Below are 18565 nucleotides of genomic sequence, written 5' to 3'. Positions count from 1 at the left end.
TTCACCTTGGTTAGATCCGCTCTTAAACCCGTGCCTCTCAAACGACATCGGAGCCCATGTTGCTCGCTAAACTAGTTGTAGTTGGGGGCATTGTTTTCCAATAAATCGGCATGACGTGCCTCTTGCAGTCTTTAACGCATGGCCCGTCTCTTACATTATTACCCTTTTCCTTCCCTTCCTCCCGCCTTGCCAGCGGAGGATGAATTATGGTTGAAGTAGACCGGGGTCCCGCCGCCGGCGAGGCGGCATCACAGATACGGGAGCCTGGGAAGGCTGTGAGGTGGGCGAAGAAGGCAGTTCGGTTTGTCTTGGCGCAGTGGTTGCTGGTCGGGTTTGGGGTGGCGTGTGTTGTTGGGTATTATTTCCCCGGTGAGCTCGCACCCGGTTGAAATGAATGGGGACAGAAACTGATTGCGGCGTGGCGAGTAGGTGTTGCTGCTCATGGGGGGGTCATCAAGTCCGAGTATAGTGTTTTATATGGTGCCGTGGCCTTCATTTTCTTGGCGAGTGGACTGCAGTTGCCGCCGTCCAAATTGCAGGCCAATGCGACGAACTGGAGGCTGCACGTCCTTGTCCAGGGGATAAGTTTTGTCGTAATTCCTTGTATTGTGCTTGGTATGGGCATCTTCGTCTTGCCACACCCTCCATCTATTCTGCCTGGGAATCTTGGGCTGACCCCGCAAAACAGCTGTTATTCACGTCTCCCTCGCAGCGGGAGCCCTTCAAAGCGGCACTCCGTCCATCTCCGTCATCGTCGGCATGCTTACCACCGCGTGTATCCCCACGACTATCGCCTCCAACGTTGTCATGACACGCTCGGCGGGTGGTGACGAGACTGCCGCCGTTATCGAGGTCGTCCTGGGCAATGTCGTTGGCTCGTTCCTGTCGCCGATTCTAATTTATGGATTCATGCCCCGAGGAGAGGTAATTCGCCTCTTGGGCACCGGCGAACCCTGCGTCTTTGGGGCGCATGTATGCCGACGTGGCGAAGCAACTGTGTCTGAGTGTGGTGTTGCCGCTGGTAGTTGGACAGGCGATCCGGTGGTGGAAGGAGGATGGAACAAAGAAGGCATTGGATGTCTTGAAGCTGGGCAAGATTTCGGGACTTTGTCTCGTATTATTGGTGTGGTGAGCTATGTCGTTTTTTTGCCCCTTCATCGTCTCGCCAGATCCAAACAAGCAGCAATGGCTTACACCGAAGCCAGGGCGACATTCTCGGGAGCTTTCCAAACCGGCGCTTTATTTAAAATACCCAAGCCATCCCTTCTGTTCAGCATATTTATGAATATAGCGCTTTACCTCATCTACACAGCGATATGCTTCTTCTCCGCGCGGCCGCCTGCTTTCTTGGCGGAATGGATAAACCCGCTGCTTGCGGAGTCTAAAAATGCAGGACGACTGCCGCGCATGCTTCGTCGCGCTCTTATGATTCGCAAAATTCCGCGGGAGCAGATGATTGCGGTGTGTTTCTGTGGCGCGGCCAAGACGACGAGCTTGGGCATTCCATTGGTGACGGCGATGTGGAATGCTTCGGATGACTTGACGAGGGCCTATATTCAGATTCCTGTTTTGCTGTATACTATAGAGCAGGTATGGTGCTGGACCTTTTTATTCTTCTTTCTGATCATCTCTCCTGGTTCGTATATGCGGGAAGGGTGCTAACATTTGCCAGGTTTTCATGGCGCAGATTCTAGTTTATGTTTTTAAGTGGTATATGAGGCGGGAGGCGAAGGAAGAGGGTTAGAGTAGTGATGTGGAGCATTGGCATCTCAGCGGTTGTGAAGGTGAGGTTTTGTATGATTCTTATGAAGTAATGACGATTGGCGATAGCATGTTGCACGTCACAAGTTGCCGGACATCTGCACATGATGTACTCCGTAGTGAGGAAATTAAAAGAATAGAATAATATTAGACTCCGTAAATGCGCTAAAAACAGCCACACAGTGGCAGGGAAGAAGCATTTTTTTGTTCGCCAGGGACCATAAACATTATCATGGCTTGGCATTCATAAACTTACCTCAAAGATATCGGATGAGTTGTGTTTGTCGTACAGTGTCTGATAATCTAGATGGCTTTAAAAGCACTGTACATCGGGCGCCGGCATTCGTGTTAATCCGCCCACGGACCACCATGAGGGTAGCTCCAGCTAGTCACTCCGCCCGCCAACAGGCATCGTGGGTAGGCTGCCAGTCTGACGAAGCTCCCTCTGAACCTACTACATCCTCACTGCTGTGGACATCTCACTGCACTCAACACAACATCTTCTTTAGTCGGTCTCGCATCGATTTTTTGCATCTGCAATACGGGGTGCACAGTAATATTGCAAAAACGCGACAATTGACCCGACCTTGCAACGATGGCTTCCGGTTACGACAGAGCTCTCTCTGGTATGTTTGTTCACCGGCCATGGCCTCACCTGTTAACTCGGCTAACCCTCGTCTCCGTTCCTAGTCTTCAGGTTCGAATCACTCACCAACTGTACAAGCTATCATTGTTATCTAATACTGTAATAGTCCGGACGGACACGTGTTCCAGGTCGAATATGCCGGTGAAGCTGTCAAGCGAGGTGCGTTGGGATAACAACGGGAGCCAGAGTCGCTCGTTGCAGGTTTCGCGATAACTGACCTTTCGGAACAGGAACCTGTGCTGTTGGCGTCAAAGGAAAGGATGTGGTTGTCCTTGGATGCGAGAAGCGATCAGCCATGAAGCTGCAAGACACTCGGATTACCCCTTCCAAGATTCAGCTCTTGGACACCCACACTGCCCTGGCCTTTGCCGGCCTGAACGCCGATGCCCGAATCCTCGTTGACAAGGCTCGGTTAGAAGCCCAGTCTCACCGTCTGTCTGTAGAGGATCCCGTCACCATCGACTACATTACCAAGTATGTGGCGGGGGTGCAGCAGCGATACACTCAGGCTGGTGGTGTGCGGCCGTTCGGCATCAGCACGCTCGTTGTTGGTTTTGACCCGGGAAGCAAGGTCCCCAGACTGTATCAGACTGAGCCATCTGGTATTTACTCAGCATGGTACGCCCCCTGAATCCTGGCAACAATGCTATGACGTGAATATGATTTTACTCACCATTTGGTACAGGAAGGCGAATGCCATCGGCCGATCGAGCAAGACGGTTCGTGAGTTTCTCGAACGCAACTACAAAGATGATATGGACCGGGAGGCTACCATTCGCTTGGCGATAAAATCTCTTCTTGAGGTGGTGCAGACTGGCGCGAAGAACATTGAAATTGCTCTCATGACCCCTGGCGCTACCATGGAGATCTTGCCGACTGACGAGATCGAGGGCTACGTGAAGGAGATTGAGCAGGAGAAGCAGGAGGAGGCTGCCAAGAAGAAGACGGGACGGACACCTGGAACAGGCAGTGCCGCGATTCTTACAAGAGGACAGGACGATTCTGCTGCTGAATAATGACAAACGTATCAAGACATCTAAACATGTGTAGAAGAAAGAGCTATCTGCTAGCGGCATTGCTATAGTTGACGCAACGCCATTGTATTAACATCTGCCCCGTCTGATGAAATTGCCCTCCATCATCGTCTAGGTTTGTCATGGACAAAAATCTACGTGAAATAACCCAACCTAACCAACGCCGGAACTTTTGCTCACCGCTTGAAACCCACATAATGTCATTGTAAAAGATGAAAGAGCTCTCAATCCGGCTAGCCTAGCCTAGCCCAGCCTGTCTGCATCCTCATCCGGGTCGAACATGGTTCGGTAATCCTTTTGTCTGACGCGCTCGTCCTTGAGCATCTTGTTGTTGACTCTCACGTCTTCGCTCTCCACAGAGAGTGCAGCCTTGGGGGTTTTGGCGTCGATGACAAAGTGATTATCGCAATGCGGACAGTACTCATCGCTCTCTTCGAACTCCTGCGTGTCTTTGCGGAAGCACTTCTTGCACTTCTTACAGGCGAAGACCATTTCGAAACTCTGGAGGAGGGGGTGTTTTTCTTGCTCGCGGTGGCACTCGGCGCAGTCAAACCATTTACGGCCTAGGCGTTACATGAGTCAGCTGGCTTGTTTTTGGAGTTTGCAGGAAATCGGCTCGGAAGACAGGCCCGGGCAAAGGAGACGTACAGCATGGCGATCGGATCGAGACTTGGGCGTTGAGGATGTGTTTACTGGCTGGGGTTAGTGGACAGGCTGGACTGGACTGGACTGGACTGGGGTGACGGCTTGCGCTGCTGACCACATGATTATTGGCCGTGTAAGCCTTGCTTCTGGAGGAGTATGTAGTACGTGTTGAGCTGTGTGTTGGTGAGACTGGAGGTTGATGTGGGATGGTTGCTGAATAAACCTATTTTCCGCGGGGCTCGTTGGCGGAGGATATGGTTATGAAGTACGGAGTACAAGTGGGTGCTTATGCATACCCGAAATCACCAGTAGTTTGATGAGGTGTATTCTTACAAATGTGTCGATAAAATGTCAGAGTAGAGGCAGATATTGATATTGTATTTCTATTTATTTACGTACCGGCTATTTGAGGAGAGTCAGGTCAGAGATTTTCTCGAGATGGAACAGGTCGGGTTGGGTGAGCGACTACATAAGCTTAGCAAGCCTGAGCCGGACAACTGAATGACCCTAGTAGAAGCTTCTTTCTGCCTTAACGAGTTGGGGTGGCGCATCGGTACGTACCTCCGACAACCAACCACGGGTCACCGTATTATATCTTACATTGGTTCACCATCGACAAACTTCTCTCTTGCCGTTCACCGACGCTCGCCTCCTCCCACGAGCTGTCGCAGCAATCCATAAAGTATGCCACCAAAGAGAAAGGCAGAGGCAGCCGTGCAGGGCGGGTCGAAGGCAGGGAGGTCTTCGCGCGTGTCGACGCCTGGTGCAGCTACGCCTCGCAGCCTCGAGAGCACTGATGACGTGCAGGAAGACGACGGGCCCGTCGACGAGGTTCTCGAGCGTGACATCGACAAAAACATCGATTTTTTCTCCCTAGATCGCTTTCAGAAGAGACACGTCGTTCGGGAGCCGCTTCCGCACATTTTTGGTGACCGTGACTTCTCGTACCTGGACCTCAAGAAGGATCACCAGAACCGCCCGCTTTGGATTGATCCGCAAAAGGGCAGGATCATTCTGGAGAGCTTCAATCCCTTGGCAGAACAAGCGCAGGACTTCCTAATCACCATTGCCGAACCGCTCTCTCGGCCGACCTTTATGCACGAGTATGCCCTAACGACACACAGTCTGTACGCCGCCGTCTCCGTCGGCCTCTCTCCCACCGACATCATCAATACCTTGGAGCGTTTCCTGAAGACGCCTCTCCCTGATGAAATCCGATCATTTATTACGAGTTGCACACAGAGTTATGGAAAAGTGAAGCTTGTGTTGAAGAATACCAAGTACTACGTGGAAAGTCCAGACCCAGAGATGCTGCAAATGCTGCTCAAAAATCCTATTATCGGACCGCTCCGCAGTCCAGGGCACAGAAGAGATTACTACCTCGGCCGCTCCCAAGATTGGTGGTTTGGTTATTCCTGGTACCAAGAACGCTGCTGGTGTTAAGCAGGCAAATGGGTTGTCCCAGGGTGCTGAACAGCAGAACGAGCAGGCCGTCAACGAAGGCGATGTCTTGGCCACCCTCAACGAAGACGACGACGATGACCAAGAGGTCACGCACTCCTTCGAGATTGCTGACAAGGACGTAGAAACTGTCCAGAAGGAGTGTCTGAACCTTGGATACCCCGTGCTAGAGGAGTACGATTTTCGTAGAGATGAGGTCAACTCAAACCTGGAGATTGACCTGAAGCCCGGCACCCAAATTCGGCCGTACCAAGAAAAGAGTCTCAGTAAGATGTTTGGCAATGGTCGAGCCAAGAGTGGGTTGATTGTCTTGCCTTGTGGTGCCGGTAAAACGCTCGTGGGCATCACGGCTGCTTGTACTATCAAGAAGGGCGTTATTGTGCTTTGCACCAGTTCCATGTCGGTCGTACAATGGAGAAACGAATTTCTGAAGTGGTCAAACATCAATCCAGACGACATTGTTGCTTTTACATCGGACTCGAAAGGATCCGTCTTCACCGGCAGCACTGGCATCATTGTTACAACCTACTCCATGGTGACACAATCGCGGGCTCGCTCATACGACGCCGATAAGATGATGAAGTTCCTCACAGGGCGAGAATGGGGTCTAATGCTTTTGGACGAAGTGCACGTTGTGCCAGCCAACATCTTCCGAAAGGTCACGTCCTCCATTAAGACCCACTCCAAGCTCGGCCTCACTGCGACCCTTCTCCGAGAAGATGACAAGATTTCCGACTTAAACTTCTTAATTGGACCGAAGCTCTTCGAGGCAAACTGGATGGAATTATCCAAGCAAGGGCACATCGCGAGGGTACAGTGTGCGGAAGTATGGTGTCCTATGCCCACCGAGTTTTACGACGAATACTTGAGGGCGCCATCCAGGAAAAAGAACTTGCTGTACATCATGAACCCTCGCAAGTTCCAGGCCTGCCAATACCTTATCAATTATCATGAGGCCAGAGGGGACAAGATTATTGTCTTTTCAGACAATGTGTACGCCTTGAAAGCCTATGCTTTAAAGCTTGGCAAGGCGTTCATCTACGGCGGTACTGGACAACCCGAGCGCTTGAAAGTTCTTGAAAACTTCCAGCACAACCCTCTGGTGAACACTTTGTTCCTTTCAAAAATTGGCGACACCTCGCTCGACCTGCCAGAAGCTACGTGTCTCATACAGATTTCATCTCACTACGGCTCTCGACGTCAGGAAGCTCAGCGTCTGGGCCGTATCTTGCGAGCCAAGCGTCGAAATGACGAAGGCTTCAATGCCTTTTTCTATTCGTTAGTTTCTAAAGACACCCAGGAGATGTACTTTTCATCCAAACGACAAGCCTTCCTGGTTGATCAGGGTTATGCCTTCAAGGTGATTACTCAGCTGGCTAATATCGAAAAGACACCTGGGCTGGCATTTGCCACTGCCGGTGAACGACGAGAGTTGCTGCAAAAGGTTCTGGTGGAGAACGAGTCTATGGAAGACGAAGATATCACGGACGATCTCTTCCACAGCGGTAGCATGGGGCGCAAGAAGAAGAAGGGCCCGCGCAGGACTGCGGGCACGCTAGGTGAGCTGAGCGGTGGCCAAGACATGGCGTATATCGAGCAGAACAAGAGAGTGAACCAGGGACTCAAGAAGGGCAAGGGCAAGAAGGACAGCAATGCATTTTTCAAGAAGATTGGACGAGAGAATGCTAGACGGGCAGCGGCTCAGTAACTTGTGCTTGGACTTGCATAACGGCTCAACAGCCGAACCTTGTTTGATTTGGGAAAACCAACGGGTCGTGAGTGGTTCGGCAACAATGGGAGGGAGTAATGGCGTTTTGGGGCTTCAGCTCGGGTTATTCGGAATTGGGCGTTGTAATCGCCACCGCGGTGGCATTTGGGAGCATAGACTATTGTACACGGACAACATTGATCACACAAAATATTGGAACGGGCTACTAAAATCTCAAGACGTGGACTTTGATGTAAGTTCCTGGCTTGGCGTGCCGCAGCTGAGCCACGGTCAACACGTTCAAGTGAGCCACCGGCTGAGTTGGCCTTGGTACGTGCTGAGGTTGATCTTGAGGATAGGAGGGCAAAAATACATGGGGGATAATTTGTACGCTACCGGCAATAGCGTGCAGGAAATTCAAACGCGCGTGGAGCGCACCATGATTGACGGCCGAAATGAACGAGCCACACGGTCATGAATGAGTACGATTGATGTGACATCATATGCAAAACCACCAGTTGCCTCCACTACGAGGTCCAGTGGCCATGAACATCAGCCAACCTACCGTAGGTACTAGGTATTTGCCATTTGTAATCGTTCATAGGAGGCCAGCGGGCTGGTCTGCAACATGATGCGCACGCAGAGACACATGGCAGCTGGGGGATGCGTCCTACTCAATGGGCTAAATGCGGGTTTGGACGACGGCTGACCATGTGAGGAGCAAAGCTTGGAGATGGCCGTGGACGATGAATGCGCCATCAAAGTTGATCAGCTTCGGACTCGAACGAGCTGCGCAGGTTTCGCATCATGATGGCGTGCTCCGTTTGGCACCTGCACTGCACAGACATATGCACAATGCATGGCGCCGGCATTTTGGGCAGAACCACCGAGGCAGGGAGCTGCACGCATCCTGGGCTTGGTCCGAGGTCAATCGACTGGCAGACGTTGGTTACACGACAGAGCACGTTATCAATTGATGTTAGTATTCCTTTGGGCCACGGAACGTCGGATGGGGTCAAGTTTGTTTCGTCTGCGTACGGGAGATGCGGAATGCTAGCACGGAGCACGGAGTGCAGGGGTTGGACAAAGGCGAATGGGCTTTTGGATGTGCGAGGCCGGGTTACTCTGTCCGAGGCGAGGGATTTAATGCCAAGAAAAAAGAAATGGACATAAAAATGACACAGGGATTAGGAGAGAGTGGACCATTTCATTTGCCGGGTCTTGTATAACGACAGGCTCCTACGGAGTACTCCGTGCCCGGAGCGTCTGGACCTGGGAGCCGGTCAAATGAAAGCTCTTGCCTGGAACAATTTGCCAGCGTCAAGTTGCTCATGGGCTGCTGAGACCTGGTCGGTATCTTCAACGTTTTTTGTCGCAAGCAGTTGCTCAAGTGCAGGTACTAGGTCTGTTTACGGTATTAGCGGTGCTTCGAACTGAGCAGCTAGGTACTTAAGTACCCAGCTACGCCCGAGTACCTACTACCTAGTACCTTGTAGGAGGTACGTGGTAGCTCTGCTAGTACCTTACACCATTCCAGTCGTGGAACAAACAAGTTCAACTTCATCGATTGATTCTTTGCAACAGAATTGCGGCTGTGTTCAATGTTGTGCGGACTGCCGAGGCAGCATTGCAAATGAGCAATAACGAGCTGGCTCGGCCTGGCTTGGCCTATTCGCTGTCTCTACAGGATTGCGTCAAATATATCCCTTTGAATGTGTCAAGGTGCCAGCGAGGGCCCTTACGGGGATAATATTCAATACTTAAGTAAGAATTAAGTGTTACGTAAGTACATGTACACTCAGGTATTTATTATGATCATAAAAGTACTCTTAATCGTCCCTAATATATTACTTGATAGTATTTTATTAGGCCTAGTACAAGTAGAAATACTCGATAAGGGTATTCTGGAGTAATATAAAGGCGGCACCTTAACACATTCAAAGGGATTCAAAGGGATGGAGTTGCTCCTTGGCATAGTGACGTGCCGTCGAGAGCCGGCATTAGTGGCCCCAAGTTCTGCGAGTTGCCCCATGAATTTGTAATCCATCGATCCAATAAACAGCCCACAGCCCACGTTCCTCGACTCTTCACTGCCACGCCCCAAAAGTCAAGACTGGCTTAGCGGGGAACTGGCGCCCAGCACCGGATCCTTGGTCATTAACTTCCATCTTCTCCCAAGTATGGAGTACTCGGTACCCTGGACCATATGTGGCCATATGTGGCGACGGAGGGACCAGAAGCCGGGCCAACTCGGGAAAGAGCCCTTTTGCCTTTTGCCTGCGCCTTCATTATTTGCTCCCCGAGGACTATCTCTTCCGTGGCTTGTTTTCTCTCTCTCTTTCTCGCATTTTTTTCTCTTTCATTTCCTTACTCCTTATTGCCTCACCGCCTTCCCGCACGCCTTGCGAGAGAGCCTCGTCTCTCCCCTTTTCTTCACCGGCTCGTTGTGTATCCTCTGGTCGCTCGGGTCCCTCTGGCCAGGCGGCGGTACTAGCCGTACCACGTCTGACCTTGAAACCCTGGGCGCGTGCGTTGCGGAAACCCTGCGTTTCTGCCATCTGGAATCTGGAATCTAGCTTTGGTGTCACCACGCGACGTCAGCACCGTTTACGTCAACAAACCGTCGAATAGAATTAGATTCAGATCTCCAAGCCGCATTACGAGCACGCATGCAACGCTCGGTACTCCGTACACAGCTCACAATCATCCGAGTGAGGCCCGTTTCCGATCGACTCTTGTCTGCAACTGCCTTTCCCTTCCCCTTGCTTCCGAGTTACGTCCGCTCTCGCATCGGAACCATTATATCCTCTGGGTCTCAGGCATTTTAGAATCTTTGTCAAGGTTCAAAACGCCGCTTCAATTGGTAATACAAGTGCTCGTTCTCAAGCCAACGTGCGCCATTCGTTTGACTCGCTACCTGGACTATCATCCGCAACCACCTTTTAGACAAAGAGCCCAGATTTTTGCGCCTTTGCGTCTGCCTGACCGACCGTCTCGTCCACTTGCAGCTTGCCCTGCACGCCGTGTTTGTCGCCACCCTCTGGCATTTATCTCGCTTCCTGCAGTCTCAGTACCAGCACTCGGCCCAACGTGCCTGCAGGGCTGTGATTTAATTCGGTCAATGCTGTTTTGCGCAACTCTGTCCCTTGCCTGTGCCTGGACAGGGGGGTTTTGCGCCTGCAACGTGCTGGCACGGACGCTCAACGATATTCGCCAAATTGTTCTGGCAAGGAAACACTGCTTCGTTCTTCCTTATATTGACTATTACGGAGTAAGGAACTGGCGGATTCCCTGTGCTTCTGCCAATCTTGCCTACTTTCTCAACCGTTGTCGTTTCTCAGATTCCCAACACTATCTTTTTTTTTCGCCTTGGGTGTATAATCAGTCAAGACCCTTGGGCTTGACTTGCATATTGTCATATTCTACATTTTTTCTTTGCACTCACGAATGGCCCTGGAGGCATATTTCCCGTTGCGTCAATTGAAATTTTTTTTTTTGACCTTTGCCGAGCTACGCTGTCTAACGTCTTTGTTGGATACAACAATATTCCGCACTGCAATCGTCTTTACATATCTGGGTCGGTTTGGCACGCCAATTTTCGCCCAACTCCAAGAGAAGAGGATAGTACCTTTCACCCTGCTGTGCTCCCGTTACGCTCAATATGCTGCTTTGTCCCTCTTTTCATGTGAAGTCCTTCGATTGGACTCACGCCTGAGATAGGCCAATACTTACAGCACCCGAAGTGGCCGTGCCCCGGCACCGCTTTCCTACAACCAGGAAAACAAACACATACTTTCCATTTATCGACTCAGAGTCCGTTTCGACGTCGTTGTGGCGCAGCTACACCGAATCAACATCTTTGAGCACGAAGAGATCGTGGACGACGCCCCCGTCTTGTCACCTAAGTTCTTCCTGCAAAGACTAATACCCGGTTGCCACTTCCTTACGACCTCTTACATCCGTCCCTCCAAACTTCATATATATTACACTTTTACCAACCTCGCTCATTCATCATGTTCCAAACTACTCTGTCCTACGTTTGGGGCCAGCTGAAGGCTGCCAAGCCTGCGTTTCTCTCCAAGAAGCCCCATTTCAGCTTCATCACTGTTCACTGTATGTAACACAAACTCACCCCTCCCCCTCCTTTCCCCCAGTATTTGTTGAAGTAAGAGTCGATTTACTGACTTCGATAAACCTGGAAGACTTCTGGATTATTGGGGCAACCATCGTCGGCTCCATTGCCATGTTTGTGGGGGGCAAGGGCGAATTAGCTTACATTGATGCGTTGATGTTTGCTAGTGGTGCGAATACGCAGGCTGGGTTAAACCCTGTCGACGTGAACCGCCTTAATGGATTCCAGCAAGCTATGATATATCTGTTCTCCGTGACGTCAAATCCCATCACTCTTCATGGCTGTGTGGTATTTCTGCGTCTATACTGGTTTGAGAAACGTTTTCGAAGCTGGGCACGGGAGATTCGATCTCGACGACGAACTCTGACCAAATCAAAGTCAGAAGCCCGAAATGATGCACACCTCGCTGAACAAGGTGTTAATGGTCGAGACATCACGCTCATGCCACAAAATGGCCGAAAACAGAGGATCACGAATGACGGTATTCTGCTGGACGATGCCCATGAAACCCAACACAACGCTGAAGTTGCCAATAAGAGTGATGAAAGCGACACCACAACCGCCACAGATGATCAACCAAAGCTAACTGAGCCCAGCCCTCTGGAGAAATCAGATGACTCGCCCCAAGAGCATGGAGCAGGTGAAAGTCGCAGGACTAGCCTTCCAGGCCACACGGCTATCACTTTTGCAGACACTGTCAAAAGAAGCGACGGCTTAGGTGATGAGGGAACCAAGTTTCCTCAAAGACGAACGAATGCAGAGCACATTGCAATTCTAGAGAGACAGCGCAACCAAGACGATGATGAGGTCCTTCGCATCCCTGGCCCGCGCGATGCAGAACGTGGGTTAGGACCCAGGCGACTTGAAGCAAGTGATATGGATGAAGATGATAATAGACTTGCACGTTCGCCGACAGCAGAAACCATCCCAGGCGGCGCCGCTCAACCAGGACGTATCCGCGAACGACAGTCAACAATCGTCATTGCCGAACCTGAGAAGCATCATCGCCGGGAAGAGATGGAAGAAAAGGCCAAAGCAATTGGCGGTACCATGGATGCCCTGAGATTTCGCAAGCCCCGCATCTTCAATAGTTCGCAGAATAAGCATCACGAAGATGATGAGGATGCAAGACCTGCCAGGCCGGTCCGCACGCGTACACTGGACAACATCCGTTCCGTGTTGTCCAGTTCCAAGACTGAGGATATGCCATATCTCTCCTACACACCTACCATGGGTCGAAACTCCAACTTTGTTGGCTTAACACTTGAACAACGCGAAGAACTCGGTGGTATTGAGTACCGTTCGTTGAGGACACTTGCAATCGTTCTTTTGGTCTATTTTTGGGGGTTCCATCTTGTGATTCTGACCTGCCTATTGCCCTTTATACTCCATAATGATCATTATGGAGATATTGTGGTTGCCGATGGCGTGTCAAAGACTTGGTGGGGCTTTTTCACCTCCAATGTTGCCTTTATGGATGTTGGCTTTACCCTCACACCTGACAGCATGATCTCTTTCAACACATCTGCCTTTTGCTTGATGGTAATGTGGTTTTTCATCATTATCGGAAATACAGGTTTCCCCGTGATGCTACGCTTTATCATTTGGGTTGCTGCCAAGCTCGCCCCCGTTGGCTCGGGAATATGGGAGGAGCTTCGGTTTCTACTCGATCATCCACGTCGCTGCTTCACACTGTTGTTCCCATCGGGTCCGAATTGGTGGCTATTTTGGATTCTGGTTGTGTTGAACGCTGTCGACTTGTTGTTTTTCATGGTTCTCGATGTAGGTGACATCAGTTTTGCATATATTTTTTTCCTTCTCTTCTTCCATGTCAATTGGCTAACGGCGAACCTAATTTAGCTTGGAGGTGAGCCCATTGCTAAGCTGAGCGTTAGCAACCGGGTTGTCATTGGATTCTTTCAGGCTGCGTCTACAAGAACAGCTGGGTTCTCCGCCGTCGCCATGTCAGAGATTCATCCAGCAATTCCAGTTCTATATCTGATCATGATGTACATTTCCGTCTTCCCCATCGCTATTTCCATTCGTCGCACCAACGTCTACGAGGAAAAGTCTCTTGGCATGTACCAACCGCATCACATCGAAGACGACCAGGATGCCAGTGCTTTGTCGTATGTTGGAACTCATTTACGTCGCCAACTGTCCTTCGATTTGTGGTACGTCTTTCTGGGATTTTTCATCATCACTATCAGTGAAGGTGCGAAGATTGTGGCCGGCAGATTCTCCTTGTTTGACATTTTATTCGAAGTCGTGAGCGCTTATGGCACCGTGGGATTGAGTATGGGTGCTGCCGGAGTCAATGCTTCTCTGTGCTCGCAATTTTCTGTCGTTGGCAAGCTGGTTATCGTGGCCATGGAAATTCGTGGTCGTCATCGTGGTCTGCCTTACGGTCTCGACAGGGCTATACTTTTGCCTAGCGAATCCAGATTTAGGAAAGAAGCAGAAGAGCAAGAAGCCGCGTTGGCGAGAACCAATACTGCTCTCACACATGCCACTGCATCCGGTATTCAGCATCAAGACATCAATTTGACTCGGACTCGAAGTAAGAGCCGTGAGCGTGTCCGAGCCAACAGCAACATTGTTGCGCAACTGCTACAACCTGGGCCTGCTGTACACCGAGAAGGCCCACCACATCAGCGCATGGGCTCTAAAGACTCCCATGGTCATCCTTTCGGGTCAATGAGAACCTTTTCTGAGCCTCATCCGGATGACGAACAAATGGATGAATTGGCTCCTTTACCCAGTTCTGGGTCAAGGCCATGGAACCGGAGAGTAGATTCCGCCCCAGTGTCTTAGGTAGATCCATGGGAACCATTGCTTGCACGGCAATCGTGTATACAACCGAGATGACGGTATATTTCACTTATCATATTCCCGCCGCCCTTCGTTCTTTTTTTCACTTGTTTTAGTCAGGATCTTAGATAGGGCTACGTGGGAAACGATACATACGGCACCACGAACCTAGGAAAGGGGAGGGGGCTGGAGCTCTAGGAAGCACATATTTGTTCTATCATTGGTATCTTTATTTTCGGGTCGTCGAGGGACAGTCATGGTATATTCGCAAGCTCCGAATGCGCCTTTAGAAGGTTTTGTAGCAAATAAAGCGTGCCATAGTGTATTGACTAAAGTCAATTATGATGAACATACCCCTCATGTATGTTAATAAGTTTCTGTTGGCTGCTTCCGTTTCCAGAGTACAGGACCATCTCGTTCTATTCTGAAAGCCAAATGATCGCTATAAAACCCGTGTCCAAAGTAGAAAAACGCCACGAATAGCTCCATATTCAAGAAGATAAATGTTCACGAATCCCACCGACCTACTCAGCATGCAAATAACAAAGATTTCGTTCCCTGGTTCTATTTCTCATCAAAAGCGCCTATATTCTTTAAAGCACCAGCTAATCGTCTATAGTCTTTAAGTAGTTCCCGGACTTCGCCGAGTCTAAGCTCCCCAGGACCTTGGATCTCCATAAAGCGTTTGTTGGGGGGAGGGATTCTAGGAACGGTGATTTGCTTGGGTGGAAGTGCAGCTGCAATCTCCGGAGAGGCCTGTTGCCAAGAGAATTAGTATTTGTATTCCATCTGAAAGTAGACTGTCCTGTGGATGAAAGGGAACTAACAGTTGCCAATTCACCGCTGTCTGTGGAGCCCTTGGCAGAGGGCGTGTTACGGCCGAAACCGCGAATCATGCCTATGCTGGAGAGTCGACCGATGGGATTGAACGAACTGCCCAAGTTACGGACCGAATCCAGCATAGCGGGGGCTGTTGGTGTTGCTGATGTGGGTGTGCTTGACGCCTTGGAGTCCTCCGAGAAGCCAACCTTTTTGGTAGATGAATGGCCGCTTCTGACACTATCCACACTGGCGTCCCGGCGACCGCTGATGAGACTGAGGACACGGTCTTCGCGCGCGGATGGTCGTTTGGGCTGTTCTGTGTCTTCGGAGCCACCTGCGGCAGAACTGGTAGCGCTGGCGTTGTCATCCTCATCGGGAGGTGGAGTGCTGACGAGTTTACGGGCATCGTCCAGGGTGCGAGGAACGACGATAGACTCTTTGGGGCTCTCCTGGCGTTCTCGCAACTTGCCTAGGAGAAACGAATAACTATCACCTAGGCTGTTGGAAATGGTCTTGAGTCCTTGGTCCGCTGTGTTGAACACGGCACCGCTTGCCGCGCCAAATGCCTGTGCTGGGGTATTGACAAGATCACTGAGTCTTCTGTTGCGTAAAACGTTGGCAGCCTTGAGACCTGAGGGAGAAGGCGCGGGTTTCGAGGCCGTAACATTGTCAGTGCTAGCCTCGGTGGCACTCTGAGAAGGTGCAGTGATTCCGTATGCAGGTGGGAAGGTTTCAGTCTTGGGAGTGCCAACGTGACTGTCTGGCTTTACAGGCCCAGATGGGAGCTCATCTTCTCGCAGAGTAGACAGGTCCACTGTCTGAAGAAAACTGATGGCTGCTTCAAGATTCGTTAGACAGTACGCAGCTTCACCAGTCAGTTTTTGCTCCCAGCGGAAGTACTGGATAAAATGAAGGTCGCTAATGATGTGAAGATTCTCTGGCGGCAGGGTGATGAGGGTGTATATTAGCATGGGCATGATTTCGTCGGCTGACGCGGACGGGTGCACTTCAGCCAGTGTGTCGACTATGCTCTTGTGAGCAGCTTTCAAGTGATTTGTTTTGGCCAGAGGATATCTAGCCTCGCTCATTCGAACCATATCCGCTCGTGCCTCCCCCAAGGAATGTCTCATTTGCTCAGTCACCTTGGCAGCCACCTCAGGACTCTGTGCCGCTTCCTCGCCATAGTCTACGCCCAAATCAACAGGGGTAATTCCAACAAGGGCCAGAGCGGCCGTTTTTGAGCGGAGCTTCTCGTCTTGAGCCTCGTCATGTGTAGTTCGGTGACGGTAGATTTTGTCATAGATGCCCTCACATAGCCTTCGCTCAACAGCCTCCTCCAGCGTGCCTCGCTTTGCCTCTAGTACTTTTCTTGCCCTTTTTCGATTCGCAAGCTCTTCAGCTGTAATCATCTGACGTTCTGTTTCCACCTTGGGCTTATCCTTGGCGCCCAGGGAAGCTGCTTTGGACCGGAGGCGGGTCGCAGCAGACGAGATGGATGATCCTGATGGAGCAGGCGAGATATCACGACTTTGCTTTGTAGCAAGAGCACTGATATGTGTGGCGATATGCGATGATGCTAGGGCATAGAAGTCCTGGAATAACCTTGACAATTTTTCAATGTTTGGAGGCGTAGAGTGGACCTTGGCGCTTAGTGACTCGATGAAGCTGGTGGATGTTAGAAATAACTTGGGATGCCTGACACCATGTTGGGGATATCGTCATCCCTGTACTCATCATACCTGTCCGTAAGAGTTATTAGCTCGATTGGCAACTCGTCGAGCTCGACAGACGCTCGTGCGGTCTCGGTAACATCGTCATTTTCACTATGCTCTGCAGTATCGAACGCATCGGGAGCATCATAATCAGGCTGTACTTTGGGGATTGATCCATTGTGGAATGTATGCGCTCGCTTGGGCAGCTCGAGTCTATCATTCTCGTTTCGGTGGGCGGAATCGGGGTAGGAAGGCATACGAGGAACGCCTTGCCGGATGGCGTCGGAGCTTTTGGAGTTTTGCGAAGACATGGAGGTTTCAGTCGAGGGGACTGGGCATGTAGAATGCGGCCGACGACCAAACTTCGATCCTCACGCACCAGAGTTGCAGAACGATGGGACGGTTAGAGGAGCTGGAGACGGAAGATGTGACTCCGACTCATGTGAGTGTGGCCCGCAGGAGCGTACGCCACGCGGTGAAGATGGCCACCACAAGCCAGCAAACTGCTTCAGCTCGTTTCCTACCAAGGGTGTGACGCCAAGGGAACCCCGCTGATGGGGTTTGACGATGCTGAGGAGCTGACGAAAGCTCCTGAAATGACTCGGACCCGTGGGCACAATCATGCGACCAATGCGTAGATTATGTCGAGCGAGCTAAACAGTCGACATGTCGCTGTAAAAAACAGAAAGAGTACTTTGGCGAGATAATGACCTGACGACACGAGGGCGATGGACAAACTGTCGGGTGCATCAAGGGGTAGGGCTGAGCCGCAGACGGATGGAGGAGGATATTTGATTGATGTTGATAGCTCTTATCAATGCATTGATTGACAGGTGTGATGGTTGGTGCATAAAAGTACCAGACACATGTGCCCAGGTGAGGTCTGCTGGGTGGCCCCTGGATCGATCTGGCCTAGTCGCTGCCTTACTGCTGGCGCTTGCTTGTGAAAGGATGGACAGATTTAGCACAGCGCAGGGACCGAAGGACGAGCCCGAACCGGCGACACGATGCGTGTTGGGGGGGCAAGGCGAGCTGCCATGTGGGCAATGCACCTTGTAGAAATTGAAAGCAAGCTGGAGGTTTCGACGTATCTTCGGAGTCTGTCCGCTGTCGGTGGTAATTTGTCTGCTCGGACGGCTCCAAGGCAAAGCACTTGAACTCGACACTTTTCAGAGCGCGGAAGGCGCGGGCCATTTCTCAGAGTCATACGTCATTTGCTTGCGCATGCATGCATACATATACGCGTACCCATGCAGGCCCTTTTCGCAGCGAGGGCGAATTCTGGAGCCTTTTGACTTGGGTTGAAATAAGGAAAGAAAAAAAAGAAAAGAAAGGAAAAACCTTGATCAACATCGTTATCTGGAATGCGGCATGGTTTGGCGACACATTGTCACTAATCCGTACTACACGTTGTTGGTATTTGCAGGGAGAAGCCAAGTCTGGTTACCCGTCGCGAAAGGGGACATCAGACGGAGCTGACTTGGCGGCATATTTATTCGATTCTTGATGTACTGCATCAACCTTAAATAGCTGCAATACAATATTAATTCCGCGCTCAGACCCTGACGACAGTTTCGGGCAATTTTTTGGGAAAAGGTAACAGAGAGAGGCAAAGAGGCCATCAGGGCTGCTTGCCTCCATCTCGGCCAACGGAACATTGAACCATGGCATGGCCAATGGAACTGCCCCGCTTCGGTTCCTGGTGCGGGCCAAGCTGGGCCAAGCCGGGGTCGGAACCGCACCTACTGTCGGCTGCAATAGGCGTCCACTGGTTGGTTGACGCTGTCACTGCACCAGACACTCAAGAGCTTGACATCGAATTGCCCCGGCTGC

At 51.0% G+C, this 18565-nt stretch overlaps 6 protein-coding genes across 9 annotated transcripts; 4 read left to right on the top strand and 2 right to left on the bottom strand.

Moving 5' to 3' along the window:
* Positions 1-970: 970 nt before the first annotated feature.
* RCH1 (Sodium bile acid) lies at positions 971-1744 on the top strand (the record flags this gene model as incomplete). Its single annotated transcript, XM_066119239.1, has 3 exons — positions 971-1128; positions 1206-1590; positions 1673-1744. The coding sequence occupies 3 exons, from the start codon at positions 971-973 to the stop codon at positions 1742-1744; spliced, it is 615 nt and encodes a 204-aa protein (XP_065975876.1).
* Positions 1745-2185: 441 nt separating this feature from the next.
* Positions 2186-4440, top strand: PRE6 (Proteasome subunit alpha type-4). Of its 2 annotated transcripts, XM_066119238.1 has the most exons (5): positions 2186-2387; positions 2452-2458; positions 2514-2566; positions 2638-3025; positions 3093-4440. In XM_066119238.1, the coding sequence occupies exons 1-5, from the start codon at positions 2357-2359 to the stop codon at positions 3421-3423; spliced, it is 810 nt and encodes a 269-aa protein (XP_065975875.1). In that variant the 5' UTR covers positions 2186-2356; the 3' UTR covers positions 3424-4440. The 2 variants fall into 2 exon arrangements, with proteins under 2 accessions (XP_065975875.1, XP_065975874.1); XM_066119237.1 differs by having other exon boundaries at positions 2190-2387; positions 2452-2566; positions 3093-3518.
* On the bottom strand, positions 3519-4428 carry J3458_007169 (uncharacterized protein). The gene is made up of 3 exons (XM_007808765.2): positions 4202-4428; positions 4090-4133; positions 3519-4004 (listed from the first exon to the last, which is right to left on the bottom strand). The coding sequence occupies exons 1-3, from the start codon at positions 4204-4206 to the stop codon at positions 3685-3687; spliced, it is 369 nt and encodes a 122-aa protein (XP_007806956.2). The 5' UTR covers positions 4207-4428; the 3' UTR covers positions 3519-3684.
* A 330-nt stretch (positions 4441-4770) lies between the features above and the next one.
* SSL2 (DNA repair helicase RAD25) lies at positions 4771-7811 on the top strand (the record flags this gene model as incomplete). The annotated part of the gene is made up of 2 exons (XM_066119236.1): positions 4771-5380; positions 5442-7811. 2 exons carry the CDS (start codon positions 4771-4773, stop codon positions 7253-7255), a joined length of 2424 nt encoding a protein of 807 aa, XP_065975873.1. The 3' UTR covers positions 7256-7811.
* Positions 7812-11268: 3457 nt separating this feature from the next.
* TRK1 (low affinity potassium transporter) lies at positions 11269-14201 on the top strand (the record flags this gene model as incomplete). The annotated part of the gene is made up of 3 exons (XM_066119235.1): positions 11269-11368; positions 11458-13169; positions 13248-14201. 3 exons carry the CDS (start codon positions 11269-11271, stop codon positions 14199-14201), a joined length of 2766 nt encoding a protein of 921 aa, XP_065975872.1.
* Positions 14021-17845, bottom strand: J3458_007166 (uncharacterized protein). Of its 3 annotated transcripts, XM_007808768.2 has the most exons (3): positions 16760-17845; positions 15026-16685; positions 14021-14954 (listed from the first exon to the last, which is right to left on the bottom strand). In XM_007808768.2, the coding sequence occupies exons 1-3, from the start codon at positions 17041-17043 to the stop codon at positions 14763-14765; spliced, it is 2136 nt and encodes a 711-aa protein (XP_007806959.1). In that variant the 5' UTR covers positions 17044-17845; the 3' UTR covers positions 14021-14762. The 3 variants fall into 3 exon arrangements, with proteins under 3 accessions (XP_007806959.1, XP_065975871.1, XP_065975870.1); XM_066119234.1 differs by having other exon boundaries at positions 14021-16685; XM_066119233.1 differs by having other exon boundaries at positions 15026-17811.
* Between the last annotated feature and the right edge of the window lie 720 nt (positions 17846-18565).

Source organism: Metarhizium acridum (genome assembly GCF_019434415.1).
Source record: "Metarhizium acridum strain ARSEF 324 chromosome Unknown scaffold_72, whole genome shotgun sequence".
NCBI lineage: Eukaryota > Fungi > Ascomycota > Sordariomycetes > Hypocreales > Clavicipitaceae > Metarhizium > Metarhizium acridum.
Note: the sequence above shows the minus strand (reverse complement) of the source record. Positions and strands in the feature narration are given on the sequence as shown.

What these genes read in the sequence shown, in the direction of transcription:
- PRE6 (XM_066119238.1), top strand. Translation starts at nt 2,357, where the DNA reads ATGGCTTCCGGTTACGACAGAGCTCTCTCTG. An exon ending in CGGTGAAGCTGTCAAGCGAG is followed by an intron (nt 2,567 to 2,637) that starts GTGCGTTGGGAT and finishes CTTTCGGAACAG; the next exon opens with GAACCTGTGCTGTTGGCGTC. An exon ending in TCTGGTATTTACTCAGCATG is followed by an intron (nt 3,026 to 3,092) that starts GTACGCCCCCTG and finishes CATTTGGTACAG; the next exon opens with GAAGGCGAATGCCATCGGCC.
- J3458_007169 (XM_007808765.2), bottom strand. An exon ending in CTCGATCCGATCGCCATGCT is followed by an intron (nt 4,005 to 4,089) that starts GTACGTCTCCTT and finishes TGTAACGCCTAG; the next exon opens with GCCGTAAATGGTTTGACTGC.
- J3458_007166 (XM_066119234.1), bottom strand. Translation starts at nt 17,043, where the DNA reads ATGTCTTCGCAAAACTCCAAAAGCTCCGACGCCATCCGGCAAGGCGTT. An exon ending in CTAATAACTCTTACGGACAG is followed by an intron (nt 16,686 to 16,759) that starts GTATGATGAGTA and finishes AACATCCACCAG; the next exon opens with CTTCATCGAGTCACTAAGCG.